Source organism: Hippoglossus hippoglossus, chromosome 15, assembly GCF_009819705.1.
Source record: "Hippoglossus hippoglossus isolate fHipHip1 chromosome 15, fHipHip1.pri, whole genome shotgun sequence".
Taxonomy (NCBI): Eukaryota; Metazoa; Chordata; class Actinopteri; order Pleuronectiformes; family Pleuronectidae; genus Hippoglossus; species Hippoglossus hippoglossus.
Genome location: NC_047165.1, coordinates 245,001 through 270,000, shown reverse-complemented (window position 1 = coordinate 270,000; position 25,000 = coordinate 245,001). Strand labels below are relative to the sequence as shown.

At 44.7% G+C, this 25,000-nt stretch overlaps 1 protein-coding gene across 5 annotated transcripts in view; it reads left to right on the top strand.

Annotated features, from left to right (window-relative positions):
* ubr2 (ubiquitin protein ligase E3 component n-recognin 2) overlaps positions 1–25,000 on the top strand; it is a 42,118-nt gene that overhangs the window by 12,545 nt on the left and 4,573 nt on the right. For 2 of the 5 annotated variants that reach the window (XM_034608687.1, XM_034608689.1), the window contains exons 17-42: positions 1–8; positions 582–647; positions 1,056–1,172; positions 1,861–1,924; positions 9,046–9,170; positions 9,269–9,321; positions 10,524–10,626; positions 10,708–10,756; positions 10,899–11,053; positions 11,132–11,231; positions 11,335–11,444; positions 18,322–18,405; positions 18,475–18,656; positions 19,779–19,987; positions 20,062–20,155; positions 20,465–20,626; positions 20,714–20,802; positions 20,880–20,916; positions 21,253–21,401; positions 22,231–22,286; positions 22,430–22,526; positions 22,630–22,697; positions 22,824–22,959; positions 23,148–23,238; positions 23,360–23,490; positions 23,592–23,700. The exon at positions 1–8 is cut by the window's left edge and continues 103 nt beyond it. In XM_034608687.1, coding sequence (XP_034464578.1) covers positions 1–8; positions 582–647; positions 1,056–1,172; positions 1,861–1,924; positions 9,046–9,170; positions 9,269–9,321; positions 10,524–10,626; positions 10,708–10,756; positions 10,899–11,053; positions 11,132–11,231; positions 11,335–11,444; positions 18,322–18,405; positions 18,475–18,656; positions 19,779–19,987; positions 20,062–20,155; positions 20,465–20,626; positions 20,714–20,802; positions 20,880–20,916; positions 21,253–21,401; positions 22,231–22,286; positions 22,430–22,526; positions 22,630–22,697; positions 22,824–22,959; positions 23,148–23,238; positions 23,360–23,490; positions 23,592–23,700 — 2,644 coding nt within the window. The other 3 variants (XM_034608688.1, XM_034608690.1, XR_004616275.1) reach the window with 3 other exon arrangements.

The following is a 25,000-nucleotide window of genomic DNA, read 5'->3' as shown; positions in this document are numbered from 1 at the left end:
TCAACCAGGTGAGTCCACACCTGAACCACACAGCTGTTTGTGATTGATCACATGGTGTGAACACGCCTTCTCTGAACTCATGGAGGTTAAGGACATGAATCACTGCAGTAACAACGCTGCTGCTTCAATTTTAAAAACTGTCGTGTGGCTGAGGGGTCGAGTGGTCGTCCTCCAACCAGAGATTTGGTGGTATGATCCTCAGTCTTCCCCACCTGCGTGCCGAAGTGTCCTTGGGCAAGAAACAGAACCCCTAAATGGCTCCTCATAGATGTTGAATGCACTAATTGTAAGTCATTTGGCGTCATGTCACATGATCGACTTCTCTGACGTCAAGTCACATGTTACAAAATAAAATAAATGTGTTAATGTAAAGTCAGTTATCATGTTGATAAATGTGACTGGTACTGACCTGCAGGTGTCACTGTTTCTTTATCTTCACTGAATGACTCATGAACAACAGTCTGCTGCACGTTACCATGACGACACCATGTTAGACTGAAGCTCTCAATCAAAACACTTCCTGTATTCATGGGAATCACACACTGTTACCATGACAACAACAATGTGTGTTTGTTTTTCAGATTTATTATTATCACAACGTCAAGTGTAGAGTGGAGATGTTCGACAAGGACATCATCATGCTGCAGGTACAGACACACACAACTGACAACAACTCAAAAGACTGACAACTACATTTCCTTTGTCATTGCTGCTCCCTTCATCTCCATCAGACATTCTGTAGAAACACTTTAAACATGAAGTTACAAACTGGTTCTTCTCATGTAGTGAATCCTGTTGTTGTGTTGATGTGTTCAGTTCCATCAGCATCTGTTGGACTTGTGTCCTGGGAGAGGATCCTCACATGGGACTGAGCTTTATTCACTGATCACTAAGTTTCTGTTTGACTCTAGTTGAGTTAAGAACAGAGGAAGTTGATCCTTGTTAATATCTATGAGACAAATAAAATGTGATTGATTGATTGCTTTAACTGACCACTACTGACAACCATTGACAATTTCTGACATCACTGATAGTGTTTTTATTTGTTTCTCCAGACGGGGGCGTCGATGATGGATCCAAACCACTTCCTGATGATCGTTCTGAGTCGATTTGAACTGTTTCACATTTTCAGCTCCACAGACGTCAGGAAGAGATACAGAGAGGCCAACAAGGTCAGTACTGACACTACTGACACCAGCAGACATCAGGTGGTGATACAGAGAGGCCAACAAGCTCAGTACTGACACTACTGAACCCAACAGACATCAGGTAGTGATACAGAGAGGCCAACAAGGTCAGTACTGACACTACTGACACCAGCAGACATCAGGTGGTGATACAGAGAGGCCAACAAGCTCAGTACTGACACTACTGAACCCAACAGACATCAGGTAGTGATACAGAGAGGCCAACAAGGTCAGTACTGACACTACTGACACCAACAGACATCAGGTAGTGATACAGAGAGGCCAACAAGGTCAGTACTGACACCAGCAGACATCAGGTAGTGATACAGAAAGGCCAACAAGGTCAGTACTGACACCAGCAGACATCAGGTAGTGATACAGAAAGGCCAACAAGGTCAGTACTGACACCAGCAGACATCAGGTAGTGATACAGAAAGGCCAACAAGGTCAGTACTGACACCAGCAGACATCAGGTAGTGATACAGAAAGGCCAACAAGGTCAGTACTGACACCAGCAGACATCAGGTAGTGATACAGAAAGGCCAACAAGGTCAGTACTGACACCAGCAGACATCAGGTAGTGATACAGAAAGGCCAACAAGGTCAGTACTGACTAATTCATAAGTTTCAGTAGCGTCAGTCGAGTGTTGAATGAGCTCTGTCTATTTCACAGGACGTGGTCCAGCAGAACAACACTCTGATTGAGGAGATGCTTCATCTCATCATCATGGTCGTCGGTGAGTCGTCTGTTCAGGTTACGTGTTCAGGTGTGTGACTGACTGTGGTACAGGTGATGATCAGGTGTGTGACTGACTGTGGTACAGGTGATGATCAGGTGTGTCTCTGACTGTGGTACAGGTGATGATCAGGTGTGTCTCTGACTGTGGTACAGATGATGATCAGGTGTGTCTCTGACTGTGGTACAGGTGATGATCAGGTGTGTGACTGACTGTGGTACAGGTGATGATCAGGTGTGTGACTGACTGTGGTACAGGTGATGATCAGGTGTGTCTCTGACTGTGGTACAGGTGATGATCAGGTGTGTCTCTGACTGTGGTACAGGTGATGATCAGGTGTGTCTCTGACTGTGGTACAGATGATGATCAGGTGTGTCTCTGACTGTGGTACAGGTGATGATCAGGTGTGTGACTGACTGTGGTACAGGTGATGATCAGGTGTGTCTCTGACTGTGGTACAGGTGATGATCAGGTGTGTCTCTGGCTGTGGTACAGGTGATGATCAGGTGTGTCTCTGACTGTGGTACAGGTGATGATCAGGTGTGTCTCTGACTGTGGTACAGGTGATGATCAGGTGTGTGACTGACTGTGGTACAGGTGATGATCAGGTGTGTCTCTGACTGTGGTACAGATGATGATCAGGTGTGTCTCTGACTGTGGTACAGGTGATGATCAGGTGTGTCTCTGACTGTGGTACAGGTGATGATCAGGTGTGTCTCTGACTGTGGTACAGATGATGATCAGGTGTGTCTCTGGCTGTGGTACAGGTGATGATCAGGTGTGTCTCTGACTGTGGTACAGATGATGATCAGGTGTGTCTCTGGCTGTGGTACAGGTGATGATCAGGTGTGTCTCTGACTGTGGTACAGGTGATGATCAGGTGTGTCTCTGGCTGTGGTACAGATGATGATCAGGTGTGTGACTGACTGTGGTACAGATGATGATCAGGTGTGTCTCTGACTGTGGTACAGGTGATGATCAGGTGTGTGACTGACTGTGGTACAGGTGATGATCAGGTGTGTGACTGACTGTGGTACAGGTGATGATCAGGTGTGTGACTGACTGTGGTACAGGTGATGATCAGGTGTGTGACTGACTGTGGTACAGATGATGATCAGGTGTGTCTCTGACTGTGGTACAGATGATGATCAGGTGTGTGACTGACTGTGGTACAGGTGATGATCAGGTGTGTGACTGACTGTGGTACAGGTGATGATCAGGTGTGTCTCTGACTGTGGTACAGGTGATGATCAGGTGTGTGACTGACTGTGGTACAGGTGATGATCAGGTGTGTCTCTGACTGTGGTACAGGTGATGATCAGGTGTGTCTCTGACTGTGGTACAGGTGATGATCAGGTGTGTCTCTGGCTGTGGTACAGGTGATGATCAGGTGTGTCTCTGACTGTGGTACAGATGATGATCAGGTGTGTCTCTGACTGTGGTACAGGTGATGATCAGGTGTGTCTCTGACTGTGGTACAGATGATGATCAGGTGTGTCTCTGACTGTGGTACAGGTGATGATCAGGTGTGTCTCTGACTGTGGTACAGGTGATGATCAGGTGTGTGACTGACTGTGGTACAGGTGATGATCAGGTGTGTGACTGACTGTGGTACAGGTGAGGATCAGGTGTGTGACTGACTGTGGTACAGGTGATGATCAGGTGTGTCTCTGACTGTGGTACAGGTGATGATCAGGTGTGTCTCTGACTGTGGTACAGGTGATGATCAGGTGTGTCTCTGACTGTGGTACAGGTGATGATCAGGTGTGTCTCTGACTGTGGTACAGGTGAGGATCAGGTGTGTCTCTGACTGTGGTACAGGTGATGATCAGGTGTGTGACTGACTGTGGTACAGGTGATGATCAGGTGTGTGACTGACTGTGGTACAGGTGATGATCAGGTGTGTGACTGACTGGTACAGGTGATGATCAGGTGTGTGACTGACTGTGGTACAGGTGATGATCAGGTGTGTGACTGACTGTGGTACAGGTGAGGATCAGGTGTGTCTCTGACTGTGGTACAGGTGATGATCAGGTGTGTGACTGACTGTGGTACAGGTGATGATCAGGTGTGTCTCTGACTGTGGTACAGGTGATGATCAGGTGTGTGACTGACTGTGGTACAGGTGATGATCAGGTGTGTGACTGACTGTGGTACAGGTGATGATCAGGTGTGTCTCTGACTGTGGTACAGGTGATGATCAGGTGTGTCTCTGACTGTGGTACAGGTGATGATCAGGTGTGTGACTGACTGTGGTACAGATGATGATCAGGTGTGTCTCTGGCTGTGGTACAGGTGATGATCAGGTGTGTGACTGACTGTGGTACAGGTGATGATCAGGTGTGTCTCTGACTGTGGTACAGATGATGATCAGGTGTGTCTCTGACTGTGGTACAGATGATGATCAGGTGTGTCTCTGACTGTGGTACAGATGATGATCAGGTGTGTGACTGACTGTGGTACAGGTGATGATCAGGTGTGTGACTGACTGTGGTACAGGTGATGATCAGGTGTGTGACTGACTGTGGTACAGGTGATGATCAGGTGTGTCTCTGACTGTGGTACAGGTGATGTTCAGGTGTGTCTCTGACTGTGGTACAGGTGATGATCAGGTGTGTGACTGACTGTGGTACAGGTGATGATCAGGTGTGTCTCTGACTGTGGTACAGGTGATGATCAGGTGTGTGACTGACTGTGGTACAGGTGAGGATCAGGTGTGTGACTGACTGTGGTACAGGTGATGATCAGGTGTGTGACTGACTGTGGTACAGGTGATGATCAGGTGTGTCTCTGACTGTGGTACAGGTGATGATCAGGTGTGTGACTGACTGTGGTACAGGTGATGATCAGGTGTGTGACTGACTGTGGTACAGATGATGATCAGGTGTGTGACTGACTGTGGTACAGGTGAGGATCAGGTGTGTGACTGACTGTGGTACAGATGATGATCAGGTGTGTGACTGACTGTGGTACAGGTGATGATCAGGTGTGTCTCTGACTGTGGTACAGATGATGATCAGGTGTGTCTCTGACTGTGGTACAGGTGATGATCAGGTGTGTGACTGACTGTGGTACAGGTGATGATCAGGTGTGTGACTGACTGTGGTACAGGTGATGATCAGGTGTGTCTCTGACTGTGGTACAGGTGATGATCAGGTGTGTCTCTGGCTGTGGTACAGATGATGATCAGGTGTGTCTCTGACTGTGGTACAGGTGATGATCAGGTGTGTGACTGACTGTGGTACAGATGATGATCAGGTGTGTGACTGACTGTGGTACAGATGATGATCAGGTGTGTCTCTGACTGTGGTACAGGTGATGATCAGGTGTGTGACTGACTGTGGTACAGATGATGATCAGGTGTGTCTCTGACTGTGGTACAGATGATGATCAGGTGTGTCTCTGACTGTGGTACAGATGATGATCAGGTGTGTGACTGGCTGTGGTACAGGTGATGATCAGGTGTGTCTCTGGCTGTGGTACAGATGATGATCAGGTGTGTCTCTGACTGTGGTACAGATGATGATCAGGTGTGTCTCTGACTGTGGTACAGGTGATGATCAGGTGTGTCTCTGGCTGTGGTACAGATGATGATCAGGTGTGTGACTGACTGTGGTACAGGTGATGATCAGGTGTGTGACTGACTGTGGTACAGGTGATGATCAGGTGTGTCTCTGACTGTGGTACAGGTGATGATCAGGTGTGTGACTGACTGTGGTACAGGTGATGATCAGGTGTGTCTCTGACTGTGGTACAGATGATGATCAGGTGTGTCTCTGGCTGTGGTACAGGTGATGATCAGGTGTGTCTCTGACTGTGGTACAGATGATGATCAGGTGTGTGACTGACTGTGGTACAGGTGATGATCAGGTGTGTGACTGACTGTGGTACAGGTGATGATCAGGTGTGTCTCTGACTGTGGTACAGGTGATGATCAGGTGTGTCTCTGACTGTGGTACAGGTGATGATCAGGTGTGTCTCTGACTGTGGTACAGATGATGATCAGGTGTGTGACTGACTGTGGTACAGGTGATGATCAGGTGTGTCTCTGACTGTGGTACAGGTGATGATCAGGTGTGTCTCTGACTGTGGTACAGGTGATGATCAGGTGTGTGACTGACTGTGGTACAGGTGATGATCAGGTGTGTGACTGACTGTGGTACAGGTGATGATCAGGTGTGTGACTGACTGTGGTACAGGTGATGATCAGGTGTGTGACTGACTGTGGTACAGGTGATGATCAGGTGTGTGACTGACTGTGGTACAGGTGATGATCAGGTGTGTGACTGACTGTGGTACAGGTGAGGATCAGGTGTGTGACTGACTGTGGTACAGATGATGATCAGGTGTGTGACTGACTGTGGTACAGGTGATGATCAGGTGTGTCTCTGACTGTGGTACAGGTGATGATCAGGTGTGTCTCTGACTGTGGTACAGGTGATGATCAGGTGTGTGACTGACTGTGGTACAGATGATGATCAGGTGTGTCTCTGACTGTGGTACAGGTGATGATCAGGTGTGTCTCTGGCTGTGGTACAGGTGATGATCAGGTGTGTGACTGACTGTGGTACAGGTGATGATCAGGTGTGTGACTGACTGTGGTACAGGTGATGATCAGGTGTGTCTCTGGCTGTGGTACAGATGATGATCAGGTGTGTCTCTGACTGTGGTACAGGTGATGATCAGGTGTGTGACTGACTGTGGTACAGATGATGATCAGGTGTGTCTCTGACTGTGGTACAGGTGATGATCAGGTGTGTCTCTGACTGTGGTACAGATGATGATCAGGTGTGTCTCTGACTGTGGTACAGATGATGATCAGGTGTGTCTCTGACTGTGGTACAGGTGATGATCAGGTGTGTCTCTGGCTGTGGTACAGATGATGATCAGGTGTGTGACTGACTGTGGTACAGATGATGATCAGGTGTGTGACTGACTGTGGTACAGGTGATGATCAGGTGTGTGACTGACTGTGGTACAGGTGATGATCAGGTGTGTCTCTGACTGTGGTACAGGTGATGATCAGGTGTGTCTCTGACTGTGGTACAGGTGATGATCAGGTGTGTGACTGACTGTGGTACAGATGATGATCAGGTGTGTGACTGACTGTGGTACAGATGATGATCAGGTGTGTGACTGACTGTGGTACAGATGATGATCAGGTGTGTCTCTGACTGTGGTACAGGTGATGATCAGGTGTGTGACTGACTGTGGTACAGGTGATGATCAGGTGTGTGACTGACTGTGGTACAGGTGATGATCAGGTGTGTGACTGACTGTGGTACAGGTGATGATCAGGTGTGTCTCTGGCTGTGGTACAGGTGATGATCAGGTGTGTGACTGACTGTGGTACAGGTGATGATCAGGTGTGTGACTGACTGTGGTACAGGTGATGATCAGGTGTGTGACTGACTGTGGTACAGGTGATGATCAGGTGTGTCTCTGACTGTGGTACAGGTGATGATCAGGTGTGTGACTGACTGTGGTACAGATGATGATCAGGTGTGTGACTGACTGTGGTACAGATGATGATCAGGTGTGTGACTGACTGTGGTACAGATGATGATCAGGTGTGTGACTGACTGTGGTACAGGTGATGATCAGGTGTGTGACTGACTGTGGTACAGATGATGATCAGGTGTGTCTCTGACTGTGGTACAGATGATGATCAGGTGTGTGACTGACTGTGGTACAGGTGATGATCAGGTGTGTGACTGACTGTGGTACAGGTGATGATCAGGTGTGTGACTGACTGTGGTACAGGTGATGATCAGGTGTGTCTCTGACTGTGGTACAGGTGATGATCAGGTGTGTCTCTGACTGTGGTACAGATGATGATCAGGTGTGTCTCTGACTGTGGTACAGGTGATGATCAGGTGTGTGACTGACTGTGGTACAGGTGAGGATCAGGTGTGTGACTGACTGTGGTACAGGTGATGATCAGGTGTGTCTCTGACTGTGGTACAGGTGATGATCAGGTGTGTGACTGACTGTGGTACAGGTGATGATCAGGTGTGTCTCTGACTGTGGTACAGATGATGATCAGGTGTGTGACTGACTGTGGTACAGGTGATGATCAGGTGTGTCTCTGACTGTGGTACAGGTGATGATCAGGTGTGTCTCTGACTGTGGTACAGGTGATGATCAGGTGTGTGACTGACTGTGGTACAGGTGATGATCAGGTGTGTCTCTGACTGTGGTACAGATGATGATCAGGTGTGTGACTGACTGTGGTACAGGTGATGATCAGGTGTGTCTCTGACTGTGGTACAGATGATGATCAGGTGTGTCTCTGACTGTGGTACAGGTGATGATCAGGTGTGTGACTGACTGTGGTACAGATGATGATCAGGTGTGTCTCTGACTGTGGTACAGATGATGATCAGGTGTGTCTCTGACTGTGGTACAGGTGATGATCAGGTGTGTGACTGACTGTGGTACAGATGATGATCAGGTGTGTCTCTGACTGTGGTACAGGTGATGATCAGGTGTGTCTCTGACTGTGGTACAGGTGATGATCAGGTGTGTGACTGACTGTGGTACAGGTGATGATCAGGTGTGTGACTGACTGTGGTACAGATGATGATCAGGTGTGTGACTGACTGTGGTACAGGTGATGATCAGGTGTGTGACTGACTGTGGTACAGGTGATGATCAGGTGTGTGACTGACTGTGGTACAGGTGATGATCAGGTGTGTCTCTGACTGTGGTACAGGTGATGATCAGGTGTGTCTCTGACTGTGGTACAGGTGATGATCAGGTGTGTCTCTGACTGTGGTACAGGTGATGATCAGGTGTGTCTCTGACTGTGGTACAGGTGATGATCAGGTGTGTCTCTGACTGTGGTACAGGTGATGATCAGGTGTGTCTCTGACTGTGGTACAGGTGATGATCAGGTGTGTCTCTGACTGTGGTACAGGTGATGATCAGGTGTGTGACTGACTGTGGTACAGGTGAGGATCAGGTGTGTGACTGACTGTGGTACAGGTGATGATCAGGTGTGTGACTGACTGTGGTACAGGTGATGATCAGGTGTGTGACTGACTGGTACAGGTGATGATCAGGTGTGTGACTGACTGTGGTACAGGTGATGATCAGGTGTGTCTCTGACTGTGGTACAGGTGAGCGCTACGTGGCAGGTGTGGGACAAGTGGAACCCCTCGATGAGGTCAGAAGAGAAATCATCCACCAGCTGTCGATCAGACCGATGTCTCACAGTGAGCTGGTGAAGGCTCTACCTGAGAACGTGAGACACCTGTCTACCTGTCTGTCTACCTGTATGTGCCTGTCTACCTGTCTGTCTGTACCAGTCTGTATCTGTCTGTCCACCTCTCTGTGTTACAGGGTAATAAGGAGACAGGTCTGGAGAGAGTCATCGACAGCGTCGCTTCTTTCAAGTTAGTTCTTTTCACAGTGTGTGTTGTGTGTCTGTACTGACAGTGTGTGTGTCTATTGTGTGTCTGCACTGACAGTGTGTGTCTGCTAGAGGTGTTGAATTTCGCTATTCTTAAATGCATCGGGTTGCAGACGTGGACAACTCTGCATCAATGCAGAGACTTAAAAATAATCAATTCATGTTTTCCGTTACGTTCATTGTTTTAGCTTTGTCCGGCTGCTGAATATTATATCCAGCGCTGCTTCAGGATCAGAACAGACGCTCATTAAAGGTCCGGTCTGTGTCAGAGTATCTGTCAGAGTCTGTTTCCTCCTCTGACCTGCGCTCAATTTACACTTTAACAATAAACACCATCACTAATCACAAGTTATCAGGACATGTACAGGACTGACGTTTACTTTGTGTTTGTTTGATTTGCTCTAGAGTTTATGAGACACATGTTTAAACCTGCTACACAACACCAGACGTAACGTGACGTGCATAGTCAGCACATCAGGTTTTAACTTCATTGTTGCAGAAGAAGCGACTTCCTGTTTATCCAGGAACATAAATATGAATTCATCAGTTTTTTATAAAGATCAGTTCTAAGTGTGATGATTAGAAAACGTCAGAGGAGCAGAATCACTTGTTGACCAGCGGAGTAATGAGACTCAGTGCAGTGGTGCTGCTAAGGGGGGGGGCAGGTGGTGCCACCTTAATACATTAAAGGCTATAATCAGAGTTTGTCCTTTTAAGCTTTAGGTGCAGCACACAAGTCTAAACTGAATGAATGAAATCAGTGTGGAGAGCACTGACCCCTGTCAGACTCACTGTTGTAGTCTGATTCATGAATTGAAAACCTTATTTTGTAAATTATGGCACACTTGTAATAACAGTAACAGTCTATAATACCTTTTAGAGCACTTTCTAAATAAAAAGGGAGTTCATATCTGACTGATTTTATTAACTGATGAAGAGGCAGCCACGTGCAGTAATATAGAAAAACGTGATGTGATACATTGAAATACATCGAGATGCCTCGTTGTGCATTGAATGGTTGACTAATGAATCCTAATGGAAGCGTGAGGCTAGTGAAGGTGCACACCTCTAGTGTCTGCACTGACAGTGTGTCTGTACTGACAGTGTGTGTATTGTGTGTCTGTACTGACAGTTTGTGTATTGTGTGTCTGTACTGACAGTGTGTGTCTGTACTGCCCTCTACAGGAAACCAGGTGTAACAGGTCGTGGTTTGTATGAACTTTGTCCTGAGTGGAACAAAAAGTTCAACCTTTACTTTCATCACTACAGCAGAGCTGATCAGTCCAAGGTACACAACTGATCACTGTATTGATCTATGAGGCATTGATCTGTGTGTTGCCGTGGTAACCATGTGTGATGTGTGTTCCAGGCTGAGGAGGCTCAGAGGAAACTGAGGAGACAGAATGGAGAGGACACAGGTAAACACACATGATGATGTCACTGATCCATTGTGACATCATCACGTCCACTAATGAAGAATGTGAATTATCAGTCATCAACATGTCACATCAATACTACACTGTGTGTCTCTGTGTGTGTGTGTGTGTGTGTGTTGTGCAGCCCTGCCTCCCCCTCCGCCCCCCCCTCTCTGTCCTCTCTTTGCGAGTCTCGTTAACGTCCTGCAGTGTGACGTCTTGTTGGCTGTAGAGGGCGCTGTGCTGCAATGGGCTGTGGAGCCAAGTGGGGGGAGCTGGACCGAGTCAATGCTACAGAGAGTAAGAGAAAGAGAGTGTGTGTGGGGGGTGCATGATGTTTAGATTACTGTATTAACTAAATAATGCGTGTGAGTACAGGTGCTCCACCTGGTGGCCATGGCTCTACTGGAGGAGCAGCAGCAGCTAGAAAACAAAGGAGATGATGATGTCACCTTCAACTACACCTGCAAGATCTCACGTCAGTACACAACTACACAACAATCCAACAACACACATCAACACATTACACAATTGAATGCCAAAGTTACACACACTACTTCTATGTGTGTCTATGAATGTAGGTCCAGGTGAAGCTCCTAGTCCGACAGGAAGTGTCCTGGCCTTGTTGGAGACTCTTCAGAACGCTCCTCACCTTGAGGTTCACAAAGACATCATCACCTGGATCGTCAAGGTAAACATCTTCCTAAATGTTCAGTTCAATGAGATCAATAACCTGATCACCAGACTGATCGATAACCTCATCACCAGACTGATCGATAACCTGATCGATAACCTGATCACCAGACTGATCGATAACCTGATCGATAACCTGATCACCAGACTGATCGATAACCTCATCACCAGACTGATCGATAACCTGATCGATAACCTGATCACCAGACTGATCGATAACCTGATCACCAGACTGATCGATAACCTGATCACCAGACTGATCGATAACCTGATCGATAACCTGATCACCAGACTGATCGATAACCTGATCACCAGACTGATCGATAACCTGATCACCAGACTGATCGATAACCTGATCACCAGACTGATCGATAACCTGATCGATAACCTGATCACCAGACTGATCGATAACCTGATCACCAGACTGATCGATAACCTGATCACCAGACTGATCGATAACCTGATCACCAGACTGATCGATAACCTGATCGATAACCTGATCACCAGACTGATCGATAACCTGATCACCAGACTGATCGATAACCTGATCGATAACCTGATCACCAGACTGATCAATAACCTGATCACCAGACTGATCGATAACCTGATCACCAGACTGATCGATAACCTGATCGATAACCTGATCACCAGACTGATCAATAACCTGATCACCAGACCGATCGATAACCTGATCACCAGACCGATCGATAACCTGATCACCAGACCGATCGATAACCTGATCACCAGACTGATCGATAACCTGATCGATAACCTGATCACCAGACCGATCGATAACCTGATCACCAGACTGATCGATAACCTGATCGATAACCTGATCACCAGACTGATCGATAACCTGATCACCAGACTGATCGATAACCTGATCACCAGACTGATCGATAACCTCATCACCAGACTGATCGATAACCTGATCACCAGACTGATCGATAACCTGATCACCAGACTGATCGATAACCTCATCACCAGACTGATCGATAACCTGATCACCAGACCGATCGATAACCTCATCACCAGACCGATCGATAACCTGATCACCAGACTGATCGATAACCTGATCGATAACCTGATCACCAGACCGATCGATAACCTGATCACCAGACCGATCGATAACCTGATCACCAGACCGATCGATAACCTGATCACCAGACCGATCGATAACCTGATCACCAGACTGATCGATAACCTGATCACCAGACTGATCGATAACCTCATCACCAGACTGATCGATAACCTGATCACCAGACTGATCGATAACCTGATCACCAGACCGATCGATAACCTGATCACCAGACCGATCGATAACCTGATCACCAGACTGATCGATAACCTGATCACCAGACTGATCGATAACCTCATCACCAGACTGATCGATAACCTGATCACCAGACTGATCGATAACCTGATCACCAGACCGATCGATAACCTGATCACCAGACTGATCGATAACCTCATCACCAGACTGATCGATAACCTGATCACCAGACTGATCGATAACCTGATCACCAGACTGATCGATAACCTGATCACCAGACTGATCGATAACCTGATCGATAACCTGATCACCAGACTGATCGATAACCTGATCACCAGACTGATCGATAACCTCATCACCAGACTGATCGATAACCTGATCACCAGACTGATCGATAACCTGATCGATAACCTGATCACCAGACCGATCGATAACCTGATCACCAGACCGATCGATAACCTGATCACCAGACCGATCGATAACCTGATCACCAGACCGATCGATAACCTGATCACCAGACCGATCGATAACCTGATCACCAGACTGATCAATAACCTGATCACCAGACTGATCAATAACCTGATCACCAGACCGATCGATAACCTGATCACCAGACTGATCGATAACCTGATCACCAGACTGATCGATAACCTGATCACCAGACTGATCGATAACCTGATCGATAACCTGATCACCAGACTGATCGATAACCTGATCACCAGACTGATCGATAACCTGATCACCAGACTGATCGATAACCTGATCACCAGACCGATCGATAACCTGATCACCAGACCGATCGATAACCTGATCACCAGACTGATCGATAACCTGATCACCAGACTGATCGATAAGTGGAAGTGATGGAAGCACTGACCCTGATGGAGGAGAATGTGATAGAAGGATGAGGAGGAAACAAGTGTTTAGTGACTGTGATGGTTTCCTGTCCCATGAAGATGACTCATCATATCGATTCTATAGATCTGTGATCTTTGTGTTGAACTGAGTCCAGTAGCACATTATCACATTATCACATTATTACAGTATCGCAGTATTACATTATTATAATATCACAGTATCACATTATTACAGAGTATTACAGTATCGCAGTATTATAATATCACAGTATTACATTATCAGAGTATTACATTATCAGAGTATTACAGTATCACATTATTACATTATCACAGTATCACATTATTACAGTGTCACATTATTACAGTGTCACATTATCACAGTATTACAGTATCACATTATCACAGTATTACATTATTATAGTATCACAGTATTATAATATTACAGTATCACAGTATCACATTATCACAGTATCACATCACATTATTACAGTATCACATTAGCACAGTATTACAGTATCACAGTATTACAGTATCACATTATCACAGTATCACATTATCACAGTATCACATTATCACAGTATCACATTATCACAGTATTACAGTATCACATTATTACAGTATCACATTATCACAGTGTCACATTATCACAGTATCACATTATTACAGTGTCACAGTATCACATTATCACATTATCACAGTATTACATTATCACAGTGTCACATTATCACAGTATCACATTATCACAGTATTACAGTGTCACATTATCACAGTATTACAGTATCACATTATCACAGTATCACAGTATCACATTATCACAGTATCACATTATCACAGTATTACATTATTACAGTGTCACATTATCACATTATCACAGTATCACATTATCACAGTATCACATTATCACAGTATTACAGTATCACATTATTACAGTATCACATTATCACAGTGTCACATTATCACAGTATCACATTATTACAGTGTCACAGTATCACATTATCACATTATCACAGTATTACATTATCACAGTGTCACATTATCACAGTATCACATTATCACAGTATCACATTATCACAGTATTACAGTATCACATTATTACAGTATCACATTATCACAGTGTCACATTATCACAGTATCACATTATTACAGTGTCACAGTGTCACATTATCACAGTATTACATTATCACAGTGTCACATTATCACAGTATCACATTATCACAGTATTACATTATCACAGTGTCACATTATCACAGTGTCACATTATCACAGTATTACATTATCACAGTGTCACATTATCACAGTATCACATTATCACAGTATTACATTATCACAGTGTCACATTATCACAGTATCACAGTGTCACAGTATCACATTATCACAGTATCACATTATCACAGTATTACATTATTACAGTATCACATTATCACATTATCACAGTATTACATTATTACAGTATCACATTATCACATTATTACAGTATCACAGTATCACATTATCACAGTGTCACATTATCACAGTATCACAGTGTCACAGTATTACAGTATTACATTATTACAGTATCACAGTATCACATTATCACAGTATCACAGTATCACAGTGTCACATTATCACAGTATTACATTATTACAGTATCACATTATCACAGTATCACAGTGTCACAGTATTACAGTGTCACATTATCACAGTATTACAGTATCACATTATCACAGTATTACAGTGTCACATTATCACATTAGCACAGTATTACAGTGTCACATTATTACAGTATCACATTAGCACAGTATTACAGTGTCACATTATCACAGTATTACAGTATCACATTATCACATGTGTCACATTATCACAGTGTCACAGTATTACAGTATCACATGTGTCACATTATCACAGTGTCACAGTATTACAGTATCACATTATCACAGTATTACATTATTACATTGTCACATTATTACATTGTCACATTATCACAGTATCACAGTGTCACATTATCACAGTATTACAGTATCACATTATCACAGTGTCACATTATCACAGTATCACAGTGTCACAGTATTACAGTATCACATTATCACAGTATTACATTATTACATTGTCACATTATTACATTGTCACATTATCACAGTATCACAGTGTCACATTATCACATTATCACAGTATTACAGTATCACATTATCACATGTGTCACATTATCACAGTATTACAGTATCACATTATCACAGTGTCACAGTATTACAGTATCACATTATCACAGTATCACAGTGTCACATTATCACAGTATTACATTGTCACATTATCACAGTATTACATTGTCACATTATCACAGTATTACATTATTACATTGTCACATTATCACAGTATTACATTATTACATTGTCACATTATCACAGTATTACATTGTCACATTATCACAGTATTACATTATTACATTATCACAGTATCACATTATCACAGTATTACAGTATCACATTATCACAGTATTACAGTATTACATTATTACATTGTCACATTATCACAGTATTACATTATTACATTGTCACATTATCACAGTATTACATTATTACAGTATCACAGTATTACATTATTACAGTATCACATTATTATAGTATCACATTCGCACAGTATTACAGTATCACATTATCACAGTATCACAGTATTACATTATTACAGTATCACATTATTACAGTATCACATTAGCACAGTATTACAGTATCACAGTATCACAGTGTCACATTATCACAGTATTACATTATTACATTGTCACATTATCACAGTATTACATTATTACATTATCACATTATTACAGTATCACATTATCACAGTATCACATTATTACAGTGTCACATTATTACAGTATTACATTATCACAGTGTCACATTATCACAGTATCACATTATCACAGTATCACATTATTACAGTATCACAGTATCACATTATTACAGTATCACATTATTACAGTATCACAGTATTACAGTATCACATTATCACAGTATCACAGTATTACAGTATCACAGTATCACATTATTACAGTATCACAGTATCACAGTATTACAGTATCACAGTATCACATTATCACAGTATCACAGTATTACAGTATCACAGTATCACATTATTACAGTATCACATTATCACAGTATCACAGTGTCACAGTATCACATTATCACAGTATCACAGTATTACAGTATCACAGTATTACATTATTACAGTATCACATTATCACAGTATCACAGTGTCACATTATTACAGTATCACAGTATTACATTATTACAGTATCACATTATCACAGTATCACAGTGTCACATTATCACAGTATTACATTATTACAGTATCACAGTATCACAGTGTCACATTATCACAGTATTACATTATCACAGTATCACAGTGTCACATTATCACAGTATTACATTATTACAGTATCACAGTGTCACAGTATTACATTATTACAGTATCACATTATCACATGTGTCACATTATCACAGTATCACATTATTACAGTATCACATTATCACAGTATCACAGTGTCACAGTATCACAGTATTACATTATTACAGTATCACATTATTACAGTATCACATTATCACAGTATCACAGTGTCACATTATCACAGTATTACATTATTACATTGTCACATTATCACAGTATTACATTATTACATTGTCACATTATCACAGTATTACATTATTACAGTGTCACATTATTACAGTGTCACATTGTCACATTATCACAGTATTACATTATTACATTGTCACATTATTACAGTGTCACATTGTCACATTATTACAGTGTCACAGTATCACATTATCACAGTATTACATTATTACATTGTCACATTATTACAGTGTCACATTGTCACATTATTACAGTGTCACAGTATCACATTGTCACATTATCACAGTATTACATTATTACATTGTCACATTATCACAGTATTACAGTGTCACATTGTCACATTATTACAGTGTCACAGTGTCACATTGTCACATTATCACAGTATTACATTATTACAGTGTCACATTGTCACATTATTACAGTGTCACAGTATCACATTATCACAGTATCACATTATCACAGTATTACATTATCACAGTATCACATTATTACACAGACCGACCCGACAGAACCATCCCTGTACAAACACTAGTTGTCACCACACCACTCTGGTTTATTAGCTGACAGGTCTGTGTGTGATTGATACTGTAAAATATTCACCTTTCTATGTAGATAATTTAATATTCATTAGGTGATTTGCATTGACCATTTATGGTTGAATGTGGGCGTGTAGAGGGCGGGGCATGAGGCAGAGGCACATCTCCAGGGGGAGTGTGATTTCTAAAGGGAACATTCAGGTGTGCTTGTGCACAGTTTTATAAATCGGAGTCTTTTTTTGCGTATGCCATTTTCTGCTTCTGTGCACGCGTACACTTTTAATTTCAATCGTTTAATTTATTTTATAAATGAGGCCCCAGGTCCAGAGTCCAAATATACAAAAAAGGGCGTAGGCAAAAAAAGATTCAATTCACCTCCTCACATCTGCATCGCCACTTTGCTGTCTCCTAAAGTTCGTACGCATGGCTTGAAGTTTGCATTCAAATGCGAACATTCTCCCGTCAAGTTTGTTTTTATAGATCCCAATGTTTGCGCGAGAAGTGCCGTCTGGAAATGGCGTCTGAAAGATGTGTACACAACGGTTATAAATGAGGCCCAAGGTCTCGGCCTTAAAGACATTCACGTGTTGTTCCTGTTTTTGTGTCCAGACGGTGTCGAACATTAAAACAATGAGAGAACGAACAGCGTCCACATCCACAGTCAGCACATGTCATGGACATGGCGCGGAGGAGGTAAAGTACCAGAACATCTGAATTACACTGAGCTGCAGCAGCAGGTGAACACACCTGTCGTGTCCGCAGACGCTGAGAGACAGAGACAAGGCAGAGAGGAAGAGGAAGGCAGAGATGGCTCGTCTCCGCAGAGAGAAGATCATGGCTCAGATGTCCGAGATGCAGAAACACTTTATCAACGAGAACAAAGAACTTTTCCAACAAAGTCTGGAGGAGCTGGAAGCGTCTACTGTCAGTGCTGCCGACAGCAGGTAGACCCGGACCTGTGTACACCTGTATGTACCTGTATACACTTTGAAATACCTGTGTAAAACAACACTGAAAAGGCCAATGAACACCTTCAAATAATATTGTGGACAGGTATGTAGGAGAAAAAGCACATGCAGGTGAGAGAAGAGGAATCGCACACACTGTCCTGTACTTCATCAGGTAAACAGTGAGACAAGCATGAAGTGGCCAATCAGAGAGAAGAAGCAGACCCACAGTCTGAGAGCCTGATAGTTTCTTCTCTCTGATTGGCCACTTTCATGGAGGTGTAGCCTGTGTGTTTGTCTCACTGTTTACCTGATGAAGGTCCACACGACAAAAACGTTGTACACTTAATGAAATGTTTTTGCAAGTACAGGAGAGTGTGTGCGATTCCTCTTCTCTCAAATAGCTGTGTACATATTGTGTTATACTTGTATACATCGGTATATACCTGTTCACATTTCTATATACCTGTGTATACCTTTATATAAATGTGTATGCCTGTATATACACATGTAAACATAGTATATGTATTTACTATATATATTTGTATACATTAGGGCTGCACGATATATCGAAAATCTATCATCATTGCAATATCAACGTGCGCGATTAAAGACGGCAAAAACTGCGCCAATGGTGTTTCATGCACCACTCATTCACACTTTGCTTGTCAATATATTTAGATGGAGTGTCTGTGTCTCTCTCTCCCTCTCCCTCTATCTAACACACACACAAACAGTGATCGGACACATGTGTAAACTCAGTAAACTTAGAAAATAAATTTGTAGCTGGAGGAGATGGCGCCGCTGTGTTTGGTTTGATTTGTCGGCCATAGCGCAAATGACAGAGACACGGAGAGGATGTAAATGACTGACAGAGCCAATAAAAACTCGGCTGTGGAGCTGTCTGTGATCTCTGGGTCCGTAGCCAGGGACTGTTAATTTTTATTTATCGCAAGTCATCGTCATTGCAATATTCAACAAGGATAGTGCATATCACAGGTTTTCTTAATATCGTGAAGCCCTAGTATACATCTGTATATACAGGTGTGAAAATCTGTTGCTGTTCGAAGTTTTTCTGACAGGAAACAGAACATTCAAATGTCCCCCCTCCCCTCCGAGTGCCCCCAGTTTGGAGCACACTTGTGTTTCTCAGGTGTGTGTTGGTCCCAGGAGGGTGGGTGGAGCAGAGCCCCGTCAGCTGGTCACCTGTATCCTGTGTCAGGAGGAGCAGGAGGTCAGAGGTCACGGCAGAGCCATGGTGCTCGCTGCATTCATCCAGAGGTCAACTGTTCTGTCCAAAAACCGCCGCCGCATCCTGCCCGACCCAGGTGAGCCTCACAGTGACATCATCAGGAAAGCAGCCAGTCAGAGTTCATGGTTAACTGATTGATGATGTTTCCAGAGCGACATGACCCCCTGTTCATGCACCCGGACCTGTCACTGGGGATTCACACAGCCAGCTGTGGACACATCATGCATGCCACCTGCTGGCAGAGGTATGTCACTGTCACACCTGTGTTATCATACACAGGTGTGGTCAGAAAATTATGGTGGTTTAAATTTTTTCCAGCCAGCCTAACTATAAACTGATTATTTATCAATTATAATAACTTAATTTGTATAGCACTTTTAAATACAAGTAACAAAGTGCTATACAACAAACAAAATGACACAATATAAATCTTTTTATATGTTTAATGTATGATCAGTGTTTCATGTAGTTGATCTGAGGACACAGAGAGAGAGAGCTGAACAAACTGTGTGTGTGTGTGTGTGTGTGTGTGTGTGTGTGTGTGTGTGTGCAGGTACTTTGAGGCCGTGCAGGTGAAGGAGCAGAGACGTCAGCAGCGTCTTCGAGGTCACACCAGCTACGACGTAGAAAATGGAGAATTTCTGTGTCCTCTCTGTGAATGTCTGAGCAACACTGTGATCCCACTGCTGCCCCACACACACACACCTGAACACAGGTACACACACACCTGATCATATTAAATGACCACAGATGTGGTCAGTTTATTTGTAATTATCTGATCTCTGTCTGTCTCTCTCTCCAGTGACAATCATCCCTCTCTGGAGGTGTGGCTTAACACAACCAATCAGCACATAGCAGTACTACACTCCGCCCACAGGAAGCAGTCTGAAGGTCAGTCACCTGTCAATCATCTAAAAGGCGGAGTCACACTACTTGACTAAATCTGTGTGTGTGTGTGTGTGTTTCAGATGCAGCAGAGGGGGCGGAGTCTGTCACACTCTGTCAGTGAGTCATCAGCTGTTTAATCTTTGATCAATTAAACTTAATGATATTTATTGTGTTCAACTTTAAATGTTTGTCTTGTTTGAACCAAACGTCTCCGTCAGGATTACAGTTACACAGTAACTAAGTACTTTTACTAAAGTACTGTTCTCAGCGTGAAGGAACATATATTTTCACTGATCTGGTTCTACTCATACAAGAACATGTATGAGAAACTTTTAGTTACTAGTTACTTTTGTTACTCATACTACAATTATGATGTCACTCTTTGATCAATGGTAGAAAAATACACACCTGGATGATGTCAGCAGGTGATGATGTCATCACTTTGTCCCTCAGGAACCGCTTCTCCAGCAGCGTCCGTGAGATGATCACCACCTTCAGCACGTCCACCTACAAAGTGGGACTGAAGCTGAACCCCAACGAGCAGGACCCCCGAGTCCCGGTGCTGAGCTGGTCTACCTGCGCCTACACCATCCAGAGTATAGGTATACACACACCTGAGGCGTCAGGTATACGCGCGCACACACACACACACACACACACACAAACACACACACACCCCCCTGAGGCGTCAGGTATACGCGCGCGCACACACACACACACACACACACACACAAACACACACACACACACCTGAGGCGTCAGGTATACGCGCGCGCGCACACACACACACACACACACACACACACCTGAGGCGTCAGGTATACGCGCGCGCACACACACACACACACACACACACACACACACCCCTGAGGCGTCAGGTATACGCGCGCACACACACACACACACACACAAACACACACACACACCCCTGAGGCGTCAGATATACGCACACACACACACACACACACACACCTGAGGCGTCAGGTATACGCGCGCGCACACACACACACACACACACAAACACACACACACACCCCTGAGGCGTCAGGTATACGCACACACACACACACACACACCCCTGAGGCGTCAGGTATACGCACACACACACACACACACACACACACACACACCTGAGGCGTCAGGTATACGCGCGCGCACACACACACACACACACACACCCCTGAGGCGTCAGGTATACGCGCGCGCGCACACACACACACACACACACCCCTGAGGCGTCAGGTATACGCACACACACACACACACACACACACCCCTGAGGCGTCAGGTATACGCACACACACACACACACACACACCCCTGAGGCGTCAGGTATACGCACACACACACACACACACCCCTGAGGCGTCAGGTATATGCACACACACACCTGAGGGGTCAGAGTTCAGCTGACAGTGTTTTTCTTTACAGAGCGCCTCCTGGTGGACGAAGAGAAGCCGTTGTTTGGGAGTCTACCTTGCCGACAGGTAACACTCAGTTTGTTGAGACCAGTTAGAGAGAGAGGATTGACACAGATAGTAATCTGATTACTTTACACATAAATTGATCTCAGATCAGTCAAATTATTTACCTGTGTGTGTGTGTGTGTGTGTGTGTGTGTGTTTGGCAGGACGACTGTCTGAGCGCCCTCACCAGGTTCAGTTCAGCCTGTTGGACAACAGCTCCACTGAAAACAGTTCAAACACACTTCATCAGACTGTTCACAGGTAACAACACAACAACACACACTTCCTATCACAGAGGGGTTTACAGTTGTATTAGTTTGTCAGTAGTGTGTAATGAGTGTGTGTCTGTGTGTGTGTGTTTCAGTTCTGGTTCCAGACTCTCAGGTAGAAAACTCTCCTTGTATCCTCGACATCGACATGTTTCACCTGCTGGTGAGTTTTAACACTTTACACTTAATCCAGTTAAATCCAGTTTTAAACCCATTTTAATCCATTTTAATCTGATTGAATCTGATGAAACCAGATTCCATTTTGAACCAGTTTAAACTGTCTCTGCAGGTTTACAGTGTGTTAGCTTACAGCTCAGTTCACAGTCCAGACCAATCAAGTGCGAGCATTGACTCAGCTCATCTCCACCTTCTTCACCTGGTCACAGTGACTCACCTGGTTCAGATCCTGCTAACAACCTGCACAGGTGACACACACACACACACACACACCTGAGGCACACAAGTGTAGTTCATTCGTACAGAACATCCTGAGGTCCAGAGTTCTCTTCATACCTGCATCTAGGCTTCATTACTTTTCACCCAGTGGCCGGAGGCATTATGTTTTCAGGTTGTCTGTGTATGACCTGTCTGTCTCTGGCCTGTCTGTCTGTAGAGGAGGTGTGTATGGATCAGGATGGTGGAGGGTCAGAGGAGGAGGAGCTTATCTGTGAACTGTACAACACACTGAGGACACACCTGGACAGGTGACGACACACACACACTGTGATTTATTGATGTGATCATCAGAAACAGATCTGATATGAAGGTGACACAATGTGAACAGCTGTGTGTGTCTGTGTGTCTGTGTGTCTGTGTGGTGATCAGTGTGTTACCTGTAGTGTCCTCTGGGTGGCAGTTGTGGCGTTGTGTCAAAGCCGGTATCTTGCCGTTCCTCCGAGCTGCCGCCCTCTTCTTCCACTACCTTAACTCTACAGCGCCGCCTGCTGACCTGCTGGGTAACTACACATACATGAACACGCGCACACACACAGATGGTGATGATTTGAATAAAGTTTTATCCAATAATTCCACTCATATTTAATGTGTGTGTGTTTAGTTGCAGGTCCTGGTCAGTGGGAGGCGCTCTGCAGCTACCTCAGTCTGCCGTCCAATCTGCTGCAACTACACCAAAGCCAACACACACTGCTGGAGCCGCTCATAAACAGGTACACACACACACACACACACACACACACTGCTGGAGCCGCTCATAAACAGGTACACACACACACACTGCTGGAGCCGCTCATAAACAGGTACACGCACACACACACACACACACTGCTGGAGCCGCTCATAAACAGGTACACACACACACACACACACACACACACTGCTGGAGCCGCTCATAAACAGGTACACACACACACACACTGCTGGAGCCGCTCATAAACAGGTACACACACACACACACACACACACACACTGCTGGAGCCGCTCATAAACAGGTACACACACACACACACACTGCTGGAGCCGCTCATAAACAGGTACACACACACACACACACACACACTGCTGGAGCCGCTCATAAACAGGTACACACACACTGCTGGAGCCGCTCATAAACAGGTACACACACACACACACACACACTGCTGGAGCCGCTCATAAACAGGTACACACACACACACACTGCTGGAGCCGCTCATAAACAGGTACACACACACACACACACACACTGCTGGAGCCGCTCATAAACAGGTACACACACACACACACACACACACTGCTGGAGCCGCTCATAAACAGGTACACACACACACACACACACACTGCTGGAGCCGCTCATAAACAGGTACACACACACACACACACACACACACACACACAGCTGGAGCCGCTCATAAACAGGTACACACACACACACACTGCTGGAGCCGCTCATAAACAGGTACACACACACACACACACACACACACTGCTGGAGCCGCTCATAAACAGGTACACACACACACACACACACACTGCTGGAGCCGCTCATAAACAGGTACACACACACACACACACACACTGCTGGAGCCGCTCATAAACAGGTACACACACACACACACACACACACTGCTGGAGCCGCTCATAAACAGGTACACACACACACACACACACACTGCTGGAGCCGCTCATAAACACACACACACACACTGCTGGAGCCGCTCATAAACAGGTACACACACACACACACACACACACACTGCTGGAGCCGCTCATAAACAGGTACACACACACACACACACTGCTGGAGCCGCTCATAAACAGGTACACACACACACACACACACACACTGCTGGAGCCGCTCATAAACAGGTACACACACACACACACACACTGCTGGAGCCGCTCATAAACACACACACACACACTGCTGGAGCTGCTCATAAACAGGTACACACACACACACACACACACACACACACACACTGCTGGAGCTGCTCATAAACAGGTACACACACACACACACACACTGCT